The sequence below is a fragment of the Camelus dromedarius genome, chromosome 12, assembly GCF_036321535.1.
Source record: "Camelus dromedarius isolate mCamDro1 chromosome 12, mCamDro1.pat, whole genome shotgun sequence".
NCBI lineage: Eukaryota > Metazoa > Chordata > Mammalia > Artiodactyla > Camelidae > Camelus > Camelus dromedarius.
In genome coordinates this window covers 12,984,382-12,994,706 of record NC_087447.1, presented here as the reverse complement: position 1 = coordinate 12,994,706, position 10,325 = coordinate 12,984,382, and the positions used below count along the sequence as shown (strand labels likewise).

Genomic DNA, 10,325 nt, shown 5'->3' with positions numbered 1-10,325 from the left:
CTCCAGTGTTGAACCCCATGATATACAGCCTTAGGAACAAGGATGTGACTGCAGCTTTGAAAAAATTATTACTTAAGAAGCCAGTGTGGGCATCTTAAATGTCACTTTTTAATAAATCTGTCTCAAAGCTATCACAAAATATAATTTAATTTCACTCTACCCATATTTACTGAGAGTGTGATTATTCACAATTATTATGATTTTAGGTTCCTTGCCTGAAGTCATTTGTGGCTGCATCTTTAATGAAAAAAATTAACTTTGTATTCTTTATGAAAAATCCTCCTTTTCACAGCACATTACAAATTTATCCAGCTTTAAAATTTTTAGACAATTTTAACTGCTAGAATTTTGTTTTAAAATGTATAGAAAATAGTTTGTCTTTACAACTGGTAAATTATTTGCAAATATTACACTGGCATTTTCATTTGTATTTGTGAAATATTCACTTTTAATGGTAGATTTATACTAGATATGTGCTGAGGGAGTGAACCCAAGACTAACTTAAATCATGTGTTTAATTGTGAAAATAACTTAAAAAACAGAATGAAAACCTTTGATTGCACCCACTTTCTCAGTATGAATGAAGAAAATGTTCCCCTGTGTATCCAAGGGAAGCTGAACTTTTGTATCTTTTCTTTCCACTTCTTCCCAGAGTCTAGGAAAATGGAACATCAAACATGTGACATAGCCCTCTCATCCTGCTTTAAATAAAGTTCATTACTGTGCTTCATACCGATTCCCAAAATGCAAGTCCTACCTAGAGTCTAGTGCTTACCTGAATTAACAAAGTTGCAGTGAAAAAAACTATGACTTTTTTTTTTTTACACTTAAAGAAATGCATTGGAAATTTAGAAGGGGAAAGAAGAAAAGCTAAAGCGAAGATTCACACTCAGTTATTGACATCCCGAATCGTAATACATACACATTGAAAACCTACTACTGCCTGCCTACAAGCTGTAGTCAGATCAGTATAAATGTAACTAATCTTGCAGATTTTGTCTTTCTCTTATTTATAAGAAAATTTACCAGATAGTATGGATAAAATCAAGAACTAATACATCATAAACACCCTAATAGGAAAAATGTCTTGGGGGATTTATCAACACTGTACTAAACACTCACTATTCTGTTTTGGTTTGATACTTAGCCTCTATTTCTTAAAATTTTCATTAATACCTGTGGACAATATCATTTATCTAACAATTATGTCACTTTATAGGTTTAACTATATTTGTAGGTATTTTTTCCCTTCAGATTAGTGTCTCTTTGTAAGAGGTTACATTTGAATTGTAACATTTTGTTTATGAGTTTGAATTTTTATTTCCAAGGGCTTATATTTTAACATTACACCTGGTTAGCATGATGTCTGTGTCATCTTTGTTTTTATGCATATATAGTAAATATCTGAATCTACCCTCTGTATTACTTTGTGTGTATCAAGAGTTAAATACATTCCCCATGGTGACAACGACAGTGGTGTTGAAGATACAATAGTTGTGGGAGTGCTGTCCTGTCCCTTAACTCTTGGGCAAGCACATGGCAGTGTAATGAAACAGAATTAGTTGAGGAATTAAGATAACTAGTTTTTGCTTCTAATTTATTATAATCTGTGATTCTTGAGTATCTCAGCTGTTCTTTTGTATCAATTTCTCTGTCTATAAAGTAGTAATAATGCCTACCTTCATTAATTATGTCACAGGAATATAAGAAACATATAATCATGATCTTGGATCCAAGGAGTCTTGTTGAAAAATTTAAGAATGCTGGAGAGGGGGACATTTGGCTAAATCCAGGTTCTCATAGAATGAAGGCTACTCATTTTAATATTGAAATTATTTTTATTTAAACAATATTAATGCGAAAGTTTCTATAACAACATTCTTATTTCCCTGCCTTGGCTTCTCAAGATAAGCGTTCATAAATACCTGCTACTGCCCTGGGCTTCCAGAGCCCGCTGCCACTGCAGACACGGGACGGTTAGCTTTACACCGAATCTCCATAGAACGCTTGTTTCCTTCTATCTTTTTTCTCTTTTTGTTTCTCATTAATTGATGTTCTAACTTCTAGAAACAGTTTCTAATTAGTGAGCTGATTTTATTTTTTTCCTAAGATTGTTTCCATTGTTATCTATCATTCCTTACCACACTGAAGGGAAGCAGGTAGCTTATTAAGTTAGTCATCTGATTTTACTTACAATTGTAAATGTGACCCCGCGTAGAACAGGACAGAGATTTCCCCGAGGCACTTTTCTTTTTACTTGATTTAGGATATGAAACAGTTTGCTAGTGTTTATGTGCACTTCCAGAATGGAAATGCAACATATGAGGCAGTTAGTAATTAATTGACTCACTGTTTTGTCAAATCTCTTGGCTGTCACAGAATAATGACCCTCAAAGGCATATCGTATATATGTACACACACACATATATAGTGAAATTATATTTATATATATATATATACATATATAAAATGACCTTCAAAGGCACATCATAAACATATATGGCAACCATAATCTTCCTAGGTATAACTGTTCAGTGAATAATTATATAATTAATTCAGTGAAACCATCTAGAAATAAAGTTCATGTGTCATCACAAGCACACAAACTCTATGTACCTGTTACCGTCTACCTAAACAACTTACACACAAAATGTAGACATATACACAAGTATGTGTACCTTTTGTGTGTAAGATTTCTTAAGGCAAAATGCAACAATCCTTCTCTTTGAACTTTCTGCATCATCTTTCTAAAAGTTTATTTGTTTCACAATTTATATTTTGCCCAACTCTACTTTATCCTTTGACCATGCATTCACCTTCCTTTTATCTTCTAAATCTATTATTCCATTTCCATATGTGTTCTCTGTACTAATTATATAACTTAGTGAAATAAGCTTAACTTCAGTGTTTTAATGTTACAGCTAAAGAAACATTTTATCAACATAAAAGTTACATAGAGCACAACACTATTCCAAGAAACAATTACACATGTGATGCATATACATACATACATAAGTGTGAATATATATGTACCTTTGAAAAAAAGAAAAAGGAGAAGGAAGATTGTCTACCATTATACCCTACATACTGCTTTCCAGCAAAGAACCCATAGCTACAAATTTAAAACATAGCTAAAAAACTTGCTTTAAAGACTGACATATATTTTAAAGAAATTGAAAGGCGAACATAGTATTTAATGTTTACGGTACTTTTACCATCATTTCTTTTTATTCTTTGTGGAAAATATGAATTTTCCTCTGATATCATGTTAATTCAAAATGAATTTTTTTATGTCTTGTAGTGCAAGTCTGCTAGTAATAGATTCTCTTAGTTTTATTTACTAAAAGATTTTGTATTTCAATTTCAATAATTTGATACAAATTTAAACAACTTCATTGATACGTATTGAAACATAATAAAAGTATGTATTTACAGTAAATTTTGCATATTTGCACAGCAGTGAAATCATCACGCTATCAAGATTGAGAACATGTCCATCACACGCAGAAATACATTTGTCTTTCCATGCTCATCACATATAACACCAGAAAGTGAAATTGGTATTTAACTCAATTGTAGCCAGAGAACATACCCTGTATATTATTTCTAAGTACTGAGATCTCTGTGGACCAGCGGTTGGTCTATCTTGGTAAATGTTTCCTTTGAAAGGATGCATATTCTTTTGTTGCTTGGTATTGGAGATCAAAAAATGACGATTTTTCACACTGTCAATATCTGTCTTTTTGAATTGAGATATATTTGACATAGAGAATTGTATTACTTTTAGGTGTTTAGTTAACATCCATCACCATCCAAACTTACATAATTTTTTCTTGTAATGAGAACTTTTAAGATCTCTGTTAGGGGCTTTTAAACATTCAGTACAGTATTATTAACTATATTATTACCTATAGTCACATTGCTGTACACTAACTGGGTTGCTATATATTTCAATAGTGGTATTATAACTATGGCTGGATTTAAATTTAATGCCTTGCTATTTGTGTTTTTTTCCTCACACATTTTTTGTTCATTGTTTTTCCTTCTTATTATGCCTTTTTTATGATTTGCATGTTTTTAGCATTTTCTGTACCTCTGCCATTTGTTTTTATCTAATATTCCTTGTTAATTTCTTAGCTGAAGGTATAAAGTTTACAATATAAAGCCCTGCCCACCACAGACTATCATTAAAGAAATTATACCATATTATGAAAAATGTAACATCCTGAAAAGGAAATACTCCTATATCTACAATCCTATCCTTTGTTTTATATTATTGCCTTACAATTTATTCTTACTCATTTATAAATACCATGATACACTGCTTTTTGCTTTCGATTGCTATTTATTGTTTAAAGAACATTTAAATATATGAAAAATGGTGTGCATGTCAACTCTCTTATTTTCATTTTGAGATTGATTCATTCTTTGTGTTGATTTTCACCTGTGTTTTCTTCCACTTGAAAAACTCCTTTAATATTTCTTGTTTGTAAATCTGCTACTGATATATTCTTTCCCTTCAGTTTGTGTGAAAAAGTTCCTAGTTTTTAATTTCACTTTCTGTTTTGCAGAATCATCTCATTAGATAAATCATTCGAGACTGATAGTTATTTTGTCCAGCTCTTTGAAGATGTAATCCATTCTCTCTGTCCTAAACAGTTTCTAAATTGAAAGCTGCATTAATCAAATCCATTCCACTGTCATAATATATTTTTCATCTGGCTATTTCTATTTTTTATCACTGTTTTTTAGTACTTGTTTATAATATATTTTATTGACACTATTGCATGGTTATGTTTCTTGCAGATTGTTGACTTTATTGAATTTGGGGGTTTATAGTTTCATTAGCTTTTTTTTTCTTTTCCATGTAAGTCACATTTCTTTATTTCTAGCTGCCCAAATGATTTATTTCATCATTTTTTTTAATGTTTGGTTGTTATGATTCAAATACTTTTCAAGCCTGCCCCATATCCTTTCTTCTGAGATACCAATAATGTGTACATCAACTCTTATGATACTGTCCTGAAAGTTTCCAGAGTTCTGTTTATGTTATTAAATGTTTTCCCTTTATTTTAAATGGATTCCATTTCTATTTTCAAGTGTACTAAAACTTTCCCCTGCAGTGTTTACTGTAATATTAATCTCACTGTAAAATGTTGATTTCAGGTATTTTAGATACATTTTAGATATATTAGATAAACTTAGAGATTTAGTTTTAGATACATCATCGCCAAAAGATTAAAATTCTTTTTTCTTGTATTTCTTTGTTTATTGAGCTTATGTTTCTCTTTAAGAAATTGTTCAGAGTTACAAATATTTCATATATGCCCTTGGGTACTAATCCCATTATTCCTTTTTATTGGTGGTTTTGTTTCTATTGACTGAATTCTTTTCTTGCTGTGGATCATGTTTTCCTGCTTTGTGGCATATCTAGTCATTTTTTAATGGGTATGGATCATTGCAGTTATTATGCTGTTTTGTGTATGGATTTTGTTTTCTTTGTTTTAAGATTGTTTTGAAGACACTTGGGGTTTTGAAAAAAACCTCTTCTCGGTTTGAATGGTCTTAGTCTCTTTCAGTTCACGTGGTGGTGCTTCCATGAATTAAACTTTCTTTGTGGGTTCCTCTGATTCTTATTTGGGTTTAGTACATCTGACAGCCACTTCCATACATCATTTCAACATGTAATTCTCTTTACTTTGCACATATGAGGCAGCTGTAGGACACTATATTGGAAATTGGTAGACAGCCTTTTTTTTTTTTAAATCTGAGATAGCACTGCCTTAAGGATTTCAGAGGAGTCAGCACAGAATCACACTTGATTTAATCCTTTTCCTAAAGAGTGGGGATATGCAACATTTTTATTGATAACCCAGCAAGTCTTGGCTTTTCTATATTTTCTCTAAATTCTGCTGGTCAGTTAAACTGTCCTCTATTTAGTTTATCTATTTTGTTTTCATTCCTGGTCAGAGCCCTCTAAAATAATTAAATTAACACTTAAAAATTTCTCCTGGAATTTTTCTTAGCCAGATTCACAAATTCATTAGGAACATGTAATCTCTTCCAGGTTCCTGCAGGCATCAATGTGCATGTTTTGTTTGTCTGTATGCTTTTGGCTACTATAAAGCAATGCTTAGTCATTTACGCAGCTTCTTTTAGCAGAAAAAGTCTCCACTTTTCCACCATCACTTAACAGCTTGTTCGTGATTTATTTAGCCTCCAACAGTTTACCTTCAGCTCTTCTCATCTCTTCCTGCAACCAGGTCACAAGGCCACGAGTTTTAGATTTTTATTTTGACAGCACCCCACTTCTCAGAGCTAGCCCCTGCATCAGTCATCCAGTGCTGTGCTTAAAAACCATCCTCAAAATTACTGGCTTAAAATATTCACAATTTATCTGCTCATGATTCTGTCCCACTGTGATTTCCTCTGCATTTCACTCATTGGCTGGTCTGTGTTCAATATTTTCTGCAGAAAATGTTCCTGCAATTATTTCTGTTGGTATCTTTCACCTTCTGCTAGTCTTCCCCTGTATCCAATCATATCCATTAATTTTTTGAAATGTCCAATGGCATATTACCTAAAAATCTTGGTGATTAATTTATTCTTTTCTGTACTCTTGACCAGAACAGATTTTTCTACTTAGGTTTGTCATCAGAGTTATTAATATACATTCTTGCTCTCTTTTCCAGGTAGACAGTGGCCATGCACTTCCCTACCAGCTTGGAAAAAGGTGTGTCTTTAGGCAGGTGAGCAGAGCTACCTCTGCTTCTGATCTAATGAATTACCAAAGGTGACTGTTCTGCCGTGTTCTTTTTTAACCATAAGTCCTGGTGACATATGACGGTTCCTAAGAGATGCGTTTCTTGCATATGAGAAGAATTTATTAGATAAGCATGTGATGCTGAAAATGGAGGAGTTCTTTATTCACTATAAATGGGAGAACCATGGAGAACACAGGTTCATAGTACTGAACAGACAATTTCAGTTAAACAAAGACAAAAATAACAGAAAAACTTACTCTGGGATATCCATAATAATATCATTGATCAGACTTGTATTTATCATTTTCAATACGTGTGTTCATGTATGTGTGCAGGTGTGTGGAGCACAGATGTGTGTGTGTTTGTGTGTAAAATCTCTTACTTTTATACCAGATATCAATTTTTAAAGACACTGTGTTAAAATATTTATTATAACTATATTAATAAATAAATATGAATACTAGGAAACTTGGGAAAATAATGCACTGTATATCTTAAGCATTTCTATTTTAATTCAAATTATATACTCCATCAAAAGAATAAAAAATAAATGAAGAAAATTTAGGGAATGGATGAATCTATATGGGGACAAAACAGTTCAATCTCATACACATTATATCTCTGAAAAGCAAATATACATTCACATTTTTTGCATTAATAAATTTTAAGGTAAAAATTATTGAGATGTAAGGACCATGATTTAGCTCTATCGACAAAGCATATCTACAAAGAAGAATTCAGAGAGAAGCACAGGGTAAAAAATTGATTGCTGCATCCAAAACTTTTAATTATCACTATGTGGACTTCCTATTTTTAGTCTTTACTTAGGTGTTCTGTAAATCATAAAGAATTAAATTGAATTTGCTGAAAGCTTAAATGTCTAAAATTATAAGCACATAAATATTTAGCAAATGTTCTTAAAGTTTTACAATCTATATTATCTAAAAACATTATAAAAATAAAAAAGAGAAAGACAGTAATATAGAGAGGAATGTATCATAAATATTCATTATTGTGTTGGGGGAGAAAAGGTTTATGACATCAACTCCTAGGTATGAAATACAACATTTTCCCATAAAAAGTCACAAATCACCAGTAAATTTGTGAACTGAATATGAGATGGGCTAAATACGTACTTTCTTATCAGCAAAACACCTTGTGGATATAATCTCGATATCAGAAAGTGCAGCATAAAACCATAAGGTCTGAAATGAATAAAAATAAGAAATCTACAGTAATGTAGAAAAAGCAAACTAGACCTTAATTTCTGATTATACAAATGGCAGAATTAAATAGGAAACCAGAAAATGAGTTCAAGTCAGACAGCTAATGCATTCAACATTAAGGAAGCAATTTTCTCAAAGCCATCAAGACATCCTTATTTCTCAGAGTGTATATCAGGGGGTTAAACATCGGGGTCACAATGGTATAGAAAAGAGAGAGAAACTTGTCTGTATTGGAAGAATTTCTGGATTTGGGTCGTAAATATGCAATGACTGCAGATCCAAAGAATAAAGTCACAACCGTGACATGAGACGAGCAGGTGGAGAAGGCCTTTGCTCTCCCCATTGCTGATGGCAACCTCAGGATGGTGGAGGTGATTTTACTGTAGGAACCAAGTATCAACAGGAAAGGGGTCATAACAAACAGGACCGCGACTATGAAGACCAATATCTCATTCAGAAAAGTGTCCCCACAGGCCAGCCTGAGTATTGGGGGGATGTCACAGAAGAAGTGATTGATTTGGTTGGATCCACAAAAGGGCAGAGAGAAAATCTGGCATGTCTGCCCTATCTCAACCGGAACCCCAGTGATCCAGCAGGCCGCCACCAGCTGGACACAGGCCCTGGGGTTCATGACAAGGGGATAGTGCAGGGGGTTACAAATGGCCACGTAGCGGTCATAGGCCATCACGGTAAGAAGTAGGCACTCTATGTTTCCAAACATAAGGACAAAACTCATTTGTGTTGCACAGGCAAACAAAGAAATGTGTCTTCTCTGAGTCCAGAGGTTTAGGAGCATTCTAGGAAGAGTGACTGATACATAACAGATTTCCAAGAAGGAAAAATTACTGAGGAAAAAATACATGGGAGTCTGGAGAGCCTGGTCAGACTTGGTTATGAGAATAATGATGCCATTTCCCAACAGAGTTACCACATAGACAAGCAAAAACATCCCAAAAAGAAATACTTGCAGATTGGGAATATCAGAAAATCCCAAAAGAACAAATTCCACCATTGAAGTGAAATTTTCTTCCACTGGGTCTTTTAGGTGTTCCATCTGTGAAAATAGAAAATTAGTCTTTTATATTTTTAACCTGTTTTATAATTCTATAAACTAAAGGGATTTAGGGGAATTAGTACATAAGATTTCTATTTCCCATTCATGTTTAGTATTTTATATTCTGGACGCAAAGTATACAACTGAAATCTAATAAAGAACTTATGCTAAAATCTAAATATATCCACATAGTTAATATTTACTTCTAGGTTTGATTTTAAATGAAAATGATATGTTTGAGAATTATGTATTCTTATGTTTCATGTATTTGTGTGTGGAACAAAATTAGTCCATTTTATTCCTCGTATTAACAAATGGAATCCTGAGACAGAAGGATTTGCATCCCATTTTTCTCAGGGGTAGGACACCACCAAATTTTGTATTGTATTTTTTAGGGATTTTCCCACTCTTCAACTAGATCCTTTCCAAGGAAAAGGAATAAGAATATGGCACGCCCTCCCTTCCCCATGTGCAGCTGCAGCTCTTACTGTTTCTGCATACACTTTATTTGAGACCATTCTGGTTGCATTTACCCATCAAAGTAAATATCGTGACCATGAATCATCATAATGCAAGATCTTTATTTGTCTTATCCAAACATGCAGCAGAGATTTGAAAAATGCTTTTGATCTGTTGGCTGTTTAATTAACAACGACGCAATTGAACGAATTACATTGATGGTATCATTTCTGAAATGCTGCTTGGTAAATCTATTCTCAAATCTCTTGCTATGTGTCATTGATCATTTTTATTTCAAAATTATCATTTTAATATTACATCTAAGCCAAAATATATAATAATACATAATAAGCTAAAATCAAAGTTGAAAACTATAACTTATTTAAAAGGTGGGAAATAGACAATTGTCAAACATATCAAAAGCAGAGGATATATTATTTTAACTAGAGTGTATGTGAGCAAATATATTTTAGGTGATTAATTACTGAAAACTACAGAGACCCAACTTTCTCCTATATTGAGATATACTTAGACAATACAGGATTTTTTTTTTAAAAGGTGACTAGCATATTATGGCTTTAAATAGTATCTGGGAAAATGGAAAAGAAAAATGATTTTAACTGAGCTACCATTTTGTTAGTAAAGTGTTTGCAATAACATATTCTTGAATTCTGTTAATGTCCTTATTTTCTGTCACAGATGAAGACACCATGGCTCAGAGCTTTACATGACTAAACTAAAAAAAAAAAAAAGATCCCTTTGACCCCTAAGATTCACGAGCATTGTGACAAGTGTAATGGAATCCATAGCCATTTTAAAGAA

The 10,325-nt window shown here is 32.8% G+C and overlaps 1 protein-coding gene across 1 annotated transcript; it reads right to left on the bottom strand.

Moving 5' to 3' along the window:
* Window positions 1-8,105: 8,105 nt before the first annotated feature.
* Window positions 8,106-9,056, bottom strand: LOC105101060 (olfactory receptor 10AG1-like). Its single transcript, XM_010994165.2, has one exon. The coding sequence runs from the start codon at window positions 9,042-9,044 to the stop codon at window positions 8,106-8,108; it is 939 nt and encodes a 312-aa protein (XP_010992467.2). The 5' UTR covers window positions 9,045-9,056.
* Window positions 9,057-10,325: the final 1,269 nt, after the last annotated feature.

Excerpts from the sequence above, each read along its gene's own strand:
- LOC105101060 (XM_010994165.2), bottom strand. The coding sequence starts at position 9,044 with ATGGAACACCTAAAAGACCCAGTGGAAGAAAATTTCACTTCAATGGTG.